General features: G+C 43.4%; 1 protein-coding gene across 1 annotated transcript in view; it reads right to left on the bottom strand.

Moving 5' to 3' along the window:
* Positions 1–1,438: 1,438 nt before the first annotated feature.
* SOAT1 (sterol O-acyltransferase 1) overlaps positions 1,439–16,022 on the bottom strand; it is a 29,746-nt gene continuing 15,162 nt past the window's right edge. Inside the window, exons 5-16 of the mRNA XM_026084766.1 lie at positions 15,881–15,940; positions 15,355–15,462; positions 13,353–13,635; positions 12,238–12,316; positions 11,464–11,545; positions 10,708–10,753; positions 9,447–9,576; positions 8,884–8,981; positions 8,248–8,346; positions 7,016–7,151; positions 6,031–6,176; positions 1,439–5,131 (exon numbers count right to left, since the gene is read on the bottom strand). Of these exons, the coding sequence (XP_025940551.1) occupies positions 5,075–5,131; positions 6,031–6,176; positions 7,016–7,151; positions 8,248–8,346; positions 8,884–8,981; positions 9,447–9,576; positions 10,708–10,753; positions 11,464–11,545; positions 12,238–12,316; positions 13,353–13,635; positions 15,355–15,462; positions 15,881–15,940 (1,324 nt within the window). The 3' untranslated portion in view covers positions 1,439–5,074. The remainder of the gene's footprint in view (positions 5,132–6,030; positions 6,177–7,015; positions 7,152–8,247; positions 8,347–8,883; positions 8,982–9,446; positions 9,577–10,707; positions 10,754–11,463; positions 11,546–12,237; positions 12,317–13,352; positions 13,636–15,354; positions 15,463–15,880; positions 15,941–16,022) is intronic.

Raw genomic sequence — 16,022 nt, 5'->3', positions numbered from 1 at the left:
CTAATTGGACTCATGAAAACTTGTTTCATAACCAAAATTAATAAAGCAAACAACTGTTAAACAGTCATTGACTGCTTCATAAATGCCTGTGATTATACTGCATTAAAGTCAAATACCACTTCTGCAATTTATTAATTTTTATCATCGCAAAATGAGTTCACTGTACAAGCACTTAGGCAGCCAGAAGAGCTCTGCTCTACATGCTTCATCCACCACAGGGATGCTTGTTTTTCCATTAACAAGCTGCATTAAGAATTGAAGTTAATGGCTGTTTCTTTTACACGTCTAACAACTGTGCTAGAGGCTTAATTGTATTTGAATTCCACCAGTTACTACTCTTACCCCTTTAATTCTTATTAATGCCTTGCTAAAGAAGAAAAATCATATTTCCATTAGCTTCAAAATCCCCAGGAATTCTCATCTGAAAAGCCCTTTTCCCCCCCACTAACCTGCCACTATATGTTGTTCATTACAAGTGCTCTTGGTATGAAACTTCCTTTGACCTGCTCATCAGCTGCATCCCAGCGTACTATGGTTTCYTATTAGATTAACTATACTTTGCCTTCATATACAGGTTTGTATGCGTATAGTTATAACCATGGCGTAACCTTGCCAGGTAAATGGCTTCTTGGAAAGAAAATACAAAAATTTGCTAAGAGACCTTCTGTCAGGAGAAAGCATTTTGTTTTTCCTCCTCTATTTGGCAGTACACTCTATTCCCCCCAGAAAGAATGAGAAGATTAATGGGGCTGTTCTGTAGCTGCCGCAGCTTAAGGACACAGGCAAGAACTGACTTTAGAGCATCTGCTACACAGCTGGAAAATACCAGATAAAGTTCTTGGCACACAAACCCCTTTTCAGGCCCAAAATAAAGGCAGAAATCATCAACCCTAAGTACATTTGGCAACCGCTCCACTTTAATATGCATTCAATGGTGGAAAGGTTAGCACAGCTTTTGGAGCAGACTGGGACCTAACTCCTCTCCCGCAGTGCCCCAGCACACTTCCAGGTCCCCAGGACCCCTCTCCTCCGTTGGGGCAGCACGGCCAACCTGGAGCTCACCACCAACCCTTCTCTGCTGGTGTTTTGCTTTGAAAGCCCCATGCAGCATGGCCTCTCCCCGCTCCGTGCTGCCTGGAATGGGAAGCGGGCAGCTCGCAGCCTTGGCCAGGACGGCAAAGAGCACAGGCAGCGTCGGGCTGCCCCGTAGCCCCTTGGTTTGCAGCCCTCAGCCCCAAAAGCAGGCCAGACCCTTCCTCCCGCAGAGGGGCCCCCCCGGACCTGCCACCCCTACCGGCCCGCAGCTCTTCCATGTCGCTATGGGAACACAACGGCCCCCCCCCCCCAGGCTGGCACCCACATTCCCTGACAGCCTCCCACCCAGGAGGGCGCCCCGGGCTCAGGAGCCCCCGAGAGGCAAATAAGAGGCCACAGCAGCTTTTCTCTCCTAATAGCAAAATATATTTCAACTGCTGTATTACAGTAGATTATATAAACAGCTCTTCCGCAGGACAGAACATGGTACAGGTTGCATACATCGATGCGCCGGCAGCTGCCCAAGGCCCAGCCGCTGGGTCCCGCGCAGCCCGTCCTCGGCCCTGGAAGCGGGGAGCCGGGCTGGGCGCAAACGCGGGGAGCGGAGGCGAGGCCGAAGCCGGCTGGCTCAGAGGCACGGCGCAGAGCGGGCTCCTAACCTGGACACCGCGAGAGCGTGTGGGCTCGCTCCCAGGGCACGTTCACGCTGGTCCAGCCACCCTGCCGGCCCTGCTACGTTCAGGARCCCGAACAATTCAGTTTTCCATTAAACAGGTGGACTGCCTCATGTCAACCACACCGTTTCAGATTAAAAAAATACATCCGGATTCCCCCCTTCCCACCGCAGCCTTATCTGGGTGGCTCTTACAGGACAGCACAGCTAACAGCTCGGATGCAGGACTGTTTCCATTCTGGAGACTGGAAGCCAAATATTCCAACAGAAAAGACATACTAGGCATGAAGATCCTGCACAGATTCAGTCTTCCTGAGAAGAAAGCGTTATCTGCATGAAAACTGGAACATGTTTCACCAGACTAATACTGTTTTTGGATGTTATTGAGCAAAGAGCTGCAGCTGTCTTGGCTGCCATTCCAGAGCTGGAAGCTTCTCCCCCTTCCAAACAGGCTGAGTTACTACGGAAGCAAGCTTCAGTTCTTACACCGGGAAGAACCACAGGAAACTATATATAATATTATTATTATTAAGAATTTGAAAAGGACAGGTTGCGAGCCTCGGCATCCAAGTTACTGGCCAGAACACCATACTGCTGGCTCTGGCACCCACAGCCTAAGAAAACTCTTCTCAGACAAACATAGTATAATTGACTCTCATTAAACAAGCAATGTGCAAAAGACTTTGTATTTTCCCTCCAGTACTATTAGAAAAATGAAGACAAGCCCACATTGAAGAGCAATTAAAAAAACCCAAGAACTTGAAAGTAATCCCAATTGTTAATGCCTTAACAGCACAGCTGCCAGATGCTTTGATCTACAAGGCTAAAAACCTCCCCCCCCGTCAAAAACTAAGACTAGCTCCAACAGCTGGGCATCCCCTTCTGGTTGGGTTTTGCTTGCCACACGCTCAAGCCCTTCGGCTCCACACACGGAGGATGCTGACACACTAAAAGCTGAGATTCTTCATTCGGGATATGGCACAGTGCCAGCTGTGAGGGAAACACCACTACTTGGCATAAAGTGCCGTGATTTTATCTCCTTTTGAGAACACTGAGATAGTAGCAAGACCTGACACAGGCATCAAGAAAAATCAAGTACCCAATCCATCACACCCTATTTGAGTGCAATTACATCTGTACATAATTGTTTTGAGCACCATGACTCAAGAGTACTGGACTTGCATTCACCCTATATTAAGCAGGTGACAAAGCTGTTTGGCCACAAAAGGTTTGGGGGTTGGTTATATACATATATTTATAAAGGAAGCTTGGGTTAAGATTGACTCCTTAACTGGTCTAGATGTCCCCGTCCCCCCCCCAAAGGTAACCTGAAAAAATGTAGGATTATTCAAACTGAACAAGGAGAAAGCAAACCATCTCATTCTCAGGATTTTATATACTAATACTGCCAAGTTTGAGTATATTCCTAAACTCCCTCCAAAATTAACAGAACAGTTTCAGCAAACAAGTTCCAGAAGGAGTTTTTTTGTTTTGTTTTTTTGAGAGCCACATATGCAAAGCCTGGATTTGGCAAATTTAATCCGACACAACGAATGTCCTTTCTGAAGAGCAGGATTTTTCACAGAAAACTGAAAACCAAAAGAGCTGAAGTATCACCTAGCTTTTGTGAAATTATTTTTGACTCAGGTTAATAAGAATAGTAACCCAAAAGACAGTCTTAAGTGGATTGAGAGACAAGTTCATCAAGAGTCCCAATGACACTGGTATCCAATATCTAGGCTGAAGGTCAGTAAGGAAAAGCCATTACTGAAAAGTGCCAATAAAGAACATTTGAGTAATTAAGAAATTCCTCTGACCAAAGTCAAGGTACCTCTAATCACGTTACCCTCCCCCTCCAGTAATAATGCCTGTGACTGCAGTAAAACTGGAGATACACATACCTGAATAGTATTTACGATCTGGTCTGTCAAAAGCCCTAAGCACAGAAAAGAAAACTGGAAGGACTCTGCCTGACAGATCAGATAACTGCTGTTGCAAAACAGATATTGACACAAATTCAGATATAATTCTCCCCAAACCAGTATGTACGGGAGTGTGTCCTTCCTCTTTGGAAGGGGAGGGCAATGCCTAGGAAACTGAGCTCCACCCRAAATCTTCCCTGATGCAAGAGCAGAGAAAGACAGATGAAAGGAAAAGCAGCTCTGACTCCAGCCACTGGGTCTACCCTTGTTCCCCATTGACGGGGTGTTAGAAGCTGGTACAACGCATGTTGGCAAGAGGCACCGAGACCTGCTGGCACTGGATTTGATGTAGCCATTTCAAATGAGAATGCACTAAGTACCTGTAAAGTCAATTGCCCTTTTTTTTTTTTTGTCTTTTTTTTTTTTTTTTTTAAACAGTTGGGTCATAGTATTTCAGAGCTTTCTCACTAAAGAAAGCCTAACAACTTTTATACCTCAAAGCACCTGCCTAATTAAAGCAAAAGCTCTTTAACTTGTAAAAAAAAAAAAAAGTATTAAGAGAACCGATCATCTTGGAGCAACAATAAGAGCTACGAAAAAAACAACAAAAACACACCACTACTCCTCAAGTTACAGGGCCTTCAGAGCACAAAGATGCTACGGATTTAAGTCAGTTGGAAACTTAAATACAGAGATTGAGCTTATCTAAGAAAACCAAGACTTTCAGTATATAAAAAAAAAAGTACTTAAAAACTGCAGACACCATGCCCTGCTTCTGAACATAGCAAATCTTTGTAAAGCCAGAAAGAACYGATTCTCCAATGCAACCAAGAGTAAGCTGATAATCCCCTCTTCCTCTACCCATTTCAAATTTCTGGGCAGCTGACACAAGTAGAATGTAGTTCAAAACCATCCAGGAATACTTTGGCTACTTTCACAGCAAGGATGCAAATAATCTGTYGCTCTGCCACTTGTGTCAGTGTCATAGCAACAAACAGGGTCACAAAGACGACAAGTTCTGCAGACGCATCCCATTACCAAAAGGGAAAAATTGTAAAGGGATGGCTAAGGAAGATGGGCGGAGGCCAACAGTGAGCTACCAGCAAATCTGACCAGAGTATCTATTGTCCAGAAGAGCAGCAACTTGGGGGACCCCTGGATGAGTAAGATTCCAGTAGATTCCACCTTCAGCTCAATGTTTTACTGGCATGGAAATGGCTCAAATTGGGACAGTGTGCACCAGATGCTGCCTGTGAAGCCTGCTGCAATCCAGTTCAACTGGGTTGCCTCAGTAAAGTTACAAAAAATATTACAGTTTCTCCCCAGTAATCAGGAGGCACAACTTCCTTTATAAAAAGTCGGTAGTGAGTTAGGTCAGTGGTCCAAACACTCGAAGGACGACTCTGATCTTCTGTGGTGATGACGCAGCCAGAGTATACCACTTTTACATCTGCATATGACATGACCATGAGCGTGGTTTTAAGTAGTCCAGGAATGTGGGCTGGAAAATATGGACAGGCAGTGTGTTAGTCACAGGCAAATAGCACCAGCCATGGTGCTGTCTGCTGAAGAAAGTCTGTTTGGTCCCCTAGCAGGGGAGATCAAACAACATTTTCACACCCTGCAGCCCTGTTCCAACCCTACTAAACAGAGCCATGAAAGTAGCTACAGCCATAACAAGCTGTTCCCCTGTCATCCCCCCTCACCCCCAGTTCTGACACACCAGCTGAATGGTTTATCCGGTAGTGTTGCATCAGGGAGACAGTCACATTTACAACTGCAAACTCAAACTGCAAACTGCAAACTCAAAGCGAGGTGAACTCAAACCAAAGTTTGGTTCTCCTGGGAACACCTTTGGGCAAGACTGAAGTCAACTAGTACAGCAGGAATTTTTTTTAAAAAATGGAGAACAGAACTGGATATCAAGATAGTGAGCTATAAATTGTCCATTTGATTTTAGAGTTGTATCCTTATTTCTTCTGCTTTATAAGCAACCAGCTCTCACTGCCACCCACGCTAGCCTTGGAACAGACAATAGGCTCAGTTTTTGTGGGCACCTTAGAAAAGTTTCTCCCAACCTTGTTGGCCAAGTGCTGCTGTTCCATTCATGCAGCCTGAATGGCCTAACATACTCTCAAGTAGTGGCTTATGTCCTCTCAGAGATGTGGGAAAAAAGGTAGTGGCATACCATAGGCATAGCAAGAGCGCTAGTGAAAGCGATTCTGTTAGACAAAGCTTTCCTAGAGTTTCTACAGTTTCTAGACTAAATACATCTTAATGAACTGGTACAGTATATTGTCAGAAAGGCTCATACCATTTAATTCCTGCCCTGTCCCCATGGCAAGAAAGGACAAGCTACTTGCATGGTCAGTTATCCCATAGGAAAGGTCAGTCACTCACATTTTCCAGAGGGCAGTACTGGCGGGCATACCACTCCTGGCTATAGAGGCAAATGATGACACCCTGGCCCAGGAAAAGCGACGTCCACATGATCACATTCCAGATGGGCCCTTTCCGACGGTCATTAAGGATGAAGTTGAAGACCACTGGAAAGAGGTGAAATGAAAGGCAACATTCAGAAAAAATCCTCAAGATCAAAGAATCAGACCCGCTGATTCTACCGGATCTCCCCTGTTCCCCCCCAACATTACATCTCTGGCTTGAGCAACACAAGGCTATTCCAAAAGGTCAGTACAGCGCACACAAACCCAATCATACCTGGCAATGCAGCAAATCTTAGGAGCTGATCTGATGCTACCCAGAATCAGAATGCCATTGTCTGTCAAAAAGCTGGCACAGTTCTGTCTCTGCTTGGGATCAGTATTGTTTGGGCTAGGCAGAGGACCAGGACATGGTGGCAGAGATGTCCTAGAATTCTAGCCTAATTCATTCTAGCTCAGAACCCAAAATAAAACGCTAAGAGCCCTAACTTGTAAATAAGGGGCTCTTCTCCTTGCTATAATAGTTAAGTAATAATTTGTCTCACACTGGCTTTAAGAAGATTTCCAACCTGCTGACATGTAGCAATTCAACTACAGCTTAGAAAAGAGGAAGTAGTGCTATTAAAGTATGTACATCATCACATGAACAGCAGTGTATCATATATAGCTTTCTCCTCTTCCCCATCCATGCCTTGTCTCCCTAATTCCCAAGCTTGCAAACCCAGTCTGTATATACTGAGTTACTTAGCTGCATTCAGAAGATTTGGGCCTGCATTTGCAAACTCCTGGACAAGAAACAGCCCTGTGAGTCAAGAGCAGGTAACCTAATGGGACCAGTTGTCTTTTACATGCTATCAGAAGAGCAAAATGTATTTGAGAACCACACTCATCACCCAGCCCCCAAAATCTACACCACACTCACATACTCTCTCTCAGGAACTTACTTCCAAAGCACATGAAGAGGCAAAAGAGAACTGGATAGAAGAAGCCAAAGCAGATACTCAGGACATATTCGTGCACAGCAGCTGAGACACTGAAGACAGACAGCATAGCTGCTGCTTTGAACTTCTTACCAAAAAACTGGAAGAGAGAAGACAACAACCAAGGATAAGCTACTTTGCTGTGTTTTTAGTTTGCTCATTTCAACAAAGTCATTTACCTGAGCTAAGAAAGGCCTGCTCCAACCAAGATATAAGAAACACTATGTGCTTTCAGCACACCTTAGATTTTAAGCATTATCTTCAGATGTCTTTCTGTTTTGCTGCATGAGTACTCACCTCGAGTCCACTCATGAAATATCTATCATAGTTCATCAAAACAGAGGAACAGGAGTTGAGACTGTTGAGTCAACCGTCACACTTCAAATAGAGACTAGGTTTCAGACCTCCATTTTACACACACAGAGGACTTTCACTTCAACAACAGATACTCTAAGAGAGCTACCCACATCAGCATAGCTGAATCAGCTATGGACTTAGACAGCGATGCTGCTTTTTGACAAGTGTACTGTCTTGCCCAATAGTTAAGTGTTTAAATAACCTTTACTTAACCTTGAACAACATCTGGTGGTAGCCTACATCTTTAGATCACTGTAAGGCAAGGCTTATAGGATATTACCATTGTAGTAGCTGGAGAACAGACAAGATTTCAGACATACAAGCCCTTCTTCACTTCCACAAGACCTACAAACTTTGCCATGTTCATGCTTGTATAGCCTTCCCCTGCCAAAACCATCTTTGAGATGCCTCACTCCAAACCTATCCAGTCAGCGAAGYTGGCTGGCAAAGCTTAAGAGATAAGAAATTGCAAGTTTTTAAACACCACTAAAGGAACTGCTTTTCCTTACTTCTGAAAAAACAATGGTTTGGATACTCCTTAGTACCAAAAGGGGTTTCTAGAAGCAATCCCACTCTGACAGCAGCACCAGAGAGACAAAAGGCAGTAGCTTAGATCTACTTTGTTAGGTGTAAATCACTGCAGAATGCCATCAGCTTGCAGCCATCCCAAGACACTGAGGACAACGGCTACAAATTTCTTACTCATTTTGTTAACTCTCTGCTTACAAATCCCACCCCCCCCCTCAAATCCAGACAAGCTGGGGTTGGGGGAAGGAAAAAATGCCTTTTTGTTTGGGGGGGGGGGGGGCGGGGAAGGAATAGATTTGCTTGTTACTCACCCAAAGGAAGTCTCTGTAGGCATAGTAATAAAGCCAGTCATGTACTACCACGTTCCAGGTTCGGTAGTAGTTTGCATAGGAAGTGGAGTTCCACCAGTCCTGAAAGCAGTGAATGAAGAATAAATCCAAACAAGCATAACACATTCTACAGGTCCTTTCGGGCCTACCAAGATGTTGATCAGAGTAACACCAAACCAATATAACAAGTTGCGCCATGAAATAGTGTGTTCCATTGCATTTCCAACATTTTACTTTGTACTAAGTATAGTTTTATCTCAAACCGCAGTGGCTGATAAGACAAGAAGAGTCCTAACGGAGCTATTAAACAGGTCTGGTGGCTGGTTCTGTTCATGTACAGGCCACATTACCTTAGAAAAATTCAGACCGCTAAATAGGTCAGTTCTCTTCTACAGAGGAGCAACAAATTTAAACCCTAACAATGTAAAACAAGCAAAACACTGTGGATGCTCCATTTGGTAAAGCTATCTGCAGTTTCCTTCTCTTTCCACTTCATTAGAGAAAGGAATTCTAGAAGCTTTATAAAGCTTCTCTTAACCTTTCCATTTGAGTTAAGAGAAGGAAAAGCTGACACTGTGGATGGAAGGCTAGTAACAATCTATAGCTTGTGCGTCTTACCTTGTAGAACATCCTATCTGCAAAGCGCAGCATCTCAGCAAATGCATTAAGCCAACAGTGAAGGAATGCAAAGAAAACCAGGAAGAGAATCAGTACACCTGGAAACATGGAAGAGTCAGAATGATTTTGTAGTGTTTTTGCTCAGGTATAACCAGGAACATGTAACACAGTTAAGACTGTTCTTAAACATACTGAAGCAGATGAGCTTTATGCTATCTATACAAAAAAGTAAACGTATTTCAATTTCTCACCACACAGGGTCACCCTTGCACCAGAGGGCAATAGCAAGGCTGCCCCAGAGTCTAGAACTTAGCAATGAAAAGGGTTAAATTCAAAGCCAGCCTTTCATTTTGTGCTGCTCATTCTGAAGTTTAGTGCCACAACACCAAAGCCTCCCCACAAAACCTCCTTTGCTGAGCTTTGCCTGCTGCTTCCCTCACGAAGGATTCCTCTTCTACTTCTGAAGGGACAAAAAGTGCTCTTGACATTAATGTGTCTTATATCAAGCACTTCCTCTCCCTTTCACCTCCTCCACAGTTGCAGTGTGGCAATCCAGGTCTTACCTGGAAGAATGGAGTTAAAGATGCAGAGGACCAGCCCTCGAAGATTAAACGTTTCTTGACTACTGTTGCGAAACTGAGGAATGCAGAGTCTCACAAAGATGTAGTAGGCATAAAAAAGTGAACCAAGCACCTGGAACAAGAGAGCTTGTCTCCATAAGAGAAATGCACAACACCACACTACAGCTCCAGGAGCAGAGGAACAGCAGCTGCCAGCACAAGTCAAAGTATTGTATTTTACATTGCTACTAATAAGCTTCCATAAGGGTCCAGGCAGAAAGTAAACTGCAACCACCTCTACAGCATGTTGACAAGCAAAAAGCAAAGTCAACTACAGCAGTTTTAAGTTCCTCTTGGTCCTATTCACTTTTAAGTTAGGATGCAAAAGACTTATGCCAGTGCCAAGGTAAGTGTGGAAGGTACCTTGTGATTTAGGTCTGAGACAAGAACAGAAGCAATTGAAAGTTTACTGTAGTTCAATTTAATATTAAAGCTTACCTTTGTTTTATCCCAGAAGAGATTTTAACAGGCCAAACCACCTCAGAGCTTATTTGGCTCATGCACTGATCCTCCAGAAGTAGAGGTCAAAATGCAAGCCACTGCTTTAAGTGATCCGATTGCTTGCAAGCCACCTGTGCGCTCTGTCTCCCCCTTTTGCCAAAGGGGGAGTAGCCAAAGGCCTTTTCATGCTTTAGGGTGTTTTGTTTTGTTTTTTAAACAGGTAAGTATCATGTGAAAGCAAAGGCTTTCATCACCCCCTCAAAACTCAAACAGTGTCATTATTTGAAAACACATCTGCAAGAAGCTATTGAAGCTCATATCCAGACAGGTTCTCTTTTGACCCTGAAGTAAAGATCAGGTCAGACTTAAGCTCAAATAAGTACCAAAGACCTGATTTCATGATTTCAAAATTGGTCTGAACATCTGCAGACAGTTGTGCCAATGCAGTACAACAGTGTAAAGATGGTCAGAGCATGGACACTGCTTCCCCCTCTCCTTCCCCAAAAATGCAGTTTTTGTTTGTATGGAATGGAGTCTGCTTAAGAAAGGTATGGTAAAGGCTCAGTTAAGCACAGGGGGGTTTTTTTTGGACACACCCATTAATGTGGCAAGATGACCGTCTATTTTTTAATCACTGAAAGGTATTCTTTTCTAGTAAGCCCACACCAAGTAAAAAGCAATTTAGTGCCAAAGGCATAATTGTTTAGCAACACAGTTTGGATGATTTCTGAAAATGCATTAGTCATACAATTGCATTACTCACCTGTGCAAACTTGGTAGCTACATACCCCCATCTTATCGTGGGATTCCTAGGAAAAGGATGCACAATGTCACATCTAACTATAATCTCAGAACAGCAAAACCTCCCTTCAGTTACTGGTTTTACTGTCCTATACCCTAAAGAGCCTGTTTTAAGAATTCAGAGGTTCTTAATCTGACATCTTACAAGACATCTGCCCAAATTGCTCGTTCCTCACTTCGACTACAGCAAGACAACTACGACAATTCCATAAACGGGAAAGTATTTTGAGAGCAGCATTATGCAATTACATAGGAGATGGTGATCCGCCCAGCAGTGACATAAAGGATTGCTGACTTGACACTGCCAAAGTGCAACACAACTGTTCAGGAGCACCTGGTTTTAAATGAGTCAACCTACCTCCTCAAACTCTAGAGATGGGGCTGCTTTCTAGTACCCCACGAAACTCAGCATGTAACACTTCTGCAAGACCTCTGTATCACTCCAGCTATTCAGTAGCTAGTTCTTCATTTGTTTCACTTCAGGTGCGCTTCCCAAAGATATAAAACCAGAACTGTAGTCAGAGTACTGTTAGTGGCAGAGTGAGTTTGCATGACTAAGTTCTGCGAAGAGACTTGTCTTGCCCTTGCCAAGTTACCAACTTAACCCTAACTATCTGAAAGCTCCAACTCATCAACCAAATAGATCACATCCAGGGATGCTCAATGCTGGCTTCAGTTTTTAGACTACTTTAACATTCTATGATGTTGTTCACATTACCTGGGATAGTTGTCTCTATAGATGAGGGTGGGAGCAAAGAGGAAGTACAGGTATTGAGTAATTCGGGGAACAGGTACAGGGCCTGGAAGAAGGGGGGAAAAAAAAAAAAGAAAACTCTGCAATACTGAATCTGTGCACTGAAGGTCCAGTCTCCCCAGTACCCTTCCACAACCTACTACCCATCTCACTTCAGAAAGATCAGTCTGGAATGAGAAGTGTGGGATAGCTAGAGAAAAAGCAAGCTAGACTTATCAGATGGAATTACTCTTGTGAAACATAGTTTAAAAGTCAGGGTTACTGACAGGCAGTGCTGTGCTAACACCCTGATATCACCTTTTCTCCCCACCCAGGCAAGATTAAGCTCTAAAGCCCATATTAACATGTGGGTTCATGTTCAGCTCTGACATGCCTTGCTGAAAGAGTTTCCGTGCTTCTGTTGTCATTTCAACTAGGGCACTGAAGTGGGTGGTGGGAAGGCAGCCTCTACACTTTCTGCTGACAAGGGCAGGGAAAGGGGAGTCCTGTTGAAGCAAGACTTAAAACTGACAGCTTAGACCTGAACAGAATCTGTCTCATTGCCTAATACCAAGTCCAAAGATTCAGGCTGAATTCATGATGCAGAATGCCAGCCTAGAGGCTCTTCAGCTCCCCACCCACAAAGTCACCTACTCAGACGTTACTTTTCTCCTATTCATGTGGCCAGCCCAAGGCAGTGGAGGGAATGCAAGAGCTGTTTGCATCCAGCTGTCAGAAAAAGCTTAGCAAGTTACTCACTGGATTTCTCCTTCACAGAGGACAGGACCCGGGGAACATTCTCTCGGACAAATGAATGAGCCTTCATAACAAGACGAACCTGTAAGATTGAGAGATTGAGACGGAATTTACGGTAACCCCTTCAACATCCTGGTATCTTGCCAATTTACCCTTTTTAAAAGGAAAGGGCTGATTCCTCTGCCCACAAGCCTGTTTAGTTGACATGTATTAAAACAGYGCAAGGAGAAAAGTGCAGTAATAGTCATGACTCAGGAAAGCCAGATATTTCATTTACACTCATAGAACTGCAGCCAATGCAAGGAAACCAAATCAGGCCAAGAAATCATTAACAAATTAACCTAAAAATCAAAACAAACAAAAAAATCTACCCATTTCAATAACCCAGTACAGTTTGAAGCTCTGAAACCGAGTCCTTGAGGTTAGATGTATTCCAGTTACCACTAGGTTGGAATAAAGTGGTGCCACATATAAAGTCTGTAGCATCTATGCAAGGGTTTTGTTTTAAAACTGAAGAACCAAAAGAAAAGAGTGCAGGCTTGAGGACAGTCCATCTCTGGCCATCTTTATCTTACCCTGATGGTCTGACAGGTCTTCCACATGAACACTCTCCCACCCTCCAAAAAAGAGGAAACTCCATCCTCAGTAAAGTTCTGTCTTATAGACAGACTGCTGCTTCTTGGGAAGAGGAGAGAAAACAGGAACCACTTGCTGACTACATGTTTTTGTTTTTTTGTTTTAGAGGAATGTTACAGCTTCCTTTAAACTATGGCACAAGCAGTTCTTAAGCTTGTTTTTAAGCGTTTAGCATCCACAAGACAGCTAGAAATAAATACAACTTCAGCCTTGAAGTATGTTCCGAAAACAATAAAGTCCTTCAACATAGGGTAAAAACAAAAGTGGTTTCCAGGCCAAAACAAAGTCTACTATTTACTCTTTCTCATTAGACCTGCCTCACAGAAGTCTGTCTTTACCTCAAAGCTTAACTCCATCAGAGCCCTGGCTTAATTTAATGAATATGAAAAAACCCACCCACATATCTGACCCTTTAGGAAAAGGGACCCTTTCTATTTGAAAGCAAACTTCAGTGTATCCAAAGATATCAGGTGGAGCCCTACCTGTTCCAGTATTACAATAAACCGGGAAGCTGGAGGCAGAGCATATGATACAGCAACATAGGTCGGTCCAAGCCCAAGCCCAACTGTCTGGAAGAGCGTGAACAGCATCCCGTAGAAGAGAGAGTGGATTACACGATGGGAGGAACTGCAGTAGCCCTGAGCCCATTGGAAGAAGAGGCCGTACGGAACGATGACTGTGGCAGAGAACATGCACAGCCAAGTACAGAAAACAACAGGAAACTTTCCAAAAACAAAGACCAAGAGATCAAATCCCAGGACCAGCCTAGAAGGCACACAGAAAAAGACAATATTCAGTGTCCATTGTTTCATTAAGACACGCTTCTACTCAACTTAATGGCTACAGAAGGCCACGTTCCCAGATCATAGTTGTTTGATGGTTCAGTGAGAAGCCACTGTGGCAGTTTTAGCTCAGAAGCAGAGGGCTGTCTGTTGCAGATTTAAGTGACCACTGAGAAGTACATCAGAAGATGAAGGACTCAGGTCATCAGTGCTGTCAAGCACAGCTTACCTTCAAATCCCACAGGGCTTAAGCACATTAAAACCAACATGTGCTTTAAGAGTGTGCTCAAACTCATCTATGCTAAGCAGCAGCATGCGACTAAACAATCCACTGCTGAATCAGAGTCCAAAAAAAACTTCTGGGGAACACTTGTAGGACATCCTCAACTGGTTCAAAGATTCAGTTTTTCCCAGGAGTTTGAACACCTAAAGAGGCCTCCCCCAACCCCTTAGGCACAGGGCATTAAATCACCTTGCACTCAAACCTAATGTAATCCTGTGTTGTGAAAACTGCAGGCATTCCACATGGATTCAGTTTAGAAGTCACCCAAAAGGCTTAGGGTCATTAGATGGTCAGTCCAAATATGTCCAAGTGGTGTGCACCAGATACTTTATTTCATTAACCAAAATTTAGAAAGGACTAGATATTTAATTCTTTTTAGGGCTACCAAAGTCAGAGCTTACTCTTATATATAAGCAGCTCTTCTCACCCAAGCTTGGGGGAACAGGTAGAACCAAGTACAGCAACACAATTTATTTGTTCCCATGTAGAGGCTCAATTACAAACTGGATCCAAATTTTCAGATCTAGCTGAGAACACAGCAGCTATTTTTTTTCCCCTCTTCAGTAATTGCAAAGAACCCATCCCTATTAGTTGATTTTATAGAGGTAAATGCCTATTTTCCCCCAAAGCCCATACTACTATTAAGTTACAATCAGTTAAGCAATATTCAATACTGCATGAGCCAATTTTAATACCTAGACAAAAGGGACGATTATAATCAAGACAACTATAGCTTCATATGCTGAAGATAAGATAATCAGCAAGATAAACATGCAATCTAACTTGTGTACTGCAGATACAGCTTGCCAGAAAGATACTATTTAAAGTAACAAGCAAGTGTGAGGAAAGCAGTCTTTCACAACATTGTTCAGAACTGGCTACCTGCAGAGTACAATATCCTTGAGGTTTTCCCCAGAAAAAACAGGGCTCTTTATTTAAGCACAAGCACAGTTCTCCAGAACTGTTACTTCTAAACAGAGAAAGGACTGCTGAAGTATTTAAATGTTTTTCTAAACGTAGTCCTCCTTCAACCAAAACAGGCAGTTGAAAGCTGCTGTTTCCCTAGTGCCACTAGTTGAACTAAAGCAGTTCATGTTCAGTGAAGATCCCTCCCTTATGTCAGTCTTGTGATGAACTAAGCATGTGACCCAACTGCACTGGCCACGGCACTCAGGGAATACACATATCTGCAGGATTTTGCAAATGCTTAGCTATCCAATTTGAAATTACCACTTTGCCTCAGAAAGCATTTCAGCATGTGTTTTAAGCATGTCAGTTCACCCCCTCCCCGCTGCAATAGCATCCCAGGAAAGCATTTCCCCCTTCTTCCTTCACCATTCTGCAGTTTCATGTACCTCTGCCTCTTTGGAAGCACAAACTTACCAGTCCCGTCCCTTGCTTTTCCAAAAGCACTCTTACCTTCCTTCATCAATGAAGTCTACTAAAAGTGTGCTGAGGATGAAGACAATGAGAAGAGCGATGAACATGTGGTAGATTGTCCTGATGTGACTCACTTCAAACAGTTCACTAAGGGAGAGATTCAAATGTTATCAGGCCACTGACATAGTACATCACACCTCCAGTACGTTAGCTTTCCAAGCATTTCACAGTAAGGTAAGGTATCACTGCCATCCCAATTCAAGAGACCAAAAGTTAATGCACAATTTGGAAGTCAGTCTCCATGCCTGCCACCTCCTCAGTTTATCCACAGATAAAGGATAATTAGCCATTATCTCAGTGGTACTGAGAGGACTGTAATTAAGGTTTTCATTAGGAAAACCCTGCAAGTTGTAGTAGAAGTGTGCTAGAAAGAAACAAAGATTAAACAGAAATTAGTCCACCGGGGTTTGAACATGAGAGGGAAAAAGAAAAAAGGCTACTTTGCTAGCAAGGGTATTTTTTGTTAGTTTTTCCTACAGAAAGAAAATGAAGTTAAGCTACTTACTCCAAGAGGGATCTCCTGGCAGTAAAGATCTTGCCATGTTCTGGAGGGGCTCTCAAAATCCTGCAAACAGGAAAGGCAAACATTCAGGACAAAAAAGGAAATAAAGCTCCAGGAACGTGTAACCTTGTTATAGGATGAACCT

The sequence above is a fragment of the Apteryx rowi genome, unplaced genomic scaffold (assembly GCF_003343035.1).
Source record: "Apteryx rowi isolate R43461 unplaced genomic scaffold, aptRow1 scaffold_65, whole genome shotgun sequence".
In the NCBI taxonomy this organism is placed as follows: domain Eukaryota; kingdom Metazoa; phylum Chordata; class Aves; order Apterygiformes; family Apterygidae; genus Apteryx; species Apteryx rowi.
Note: the sequence above shows the minus strand (reverse complement) of the source record. Positions and strands in the feature narration are given on the sequence as shown.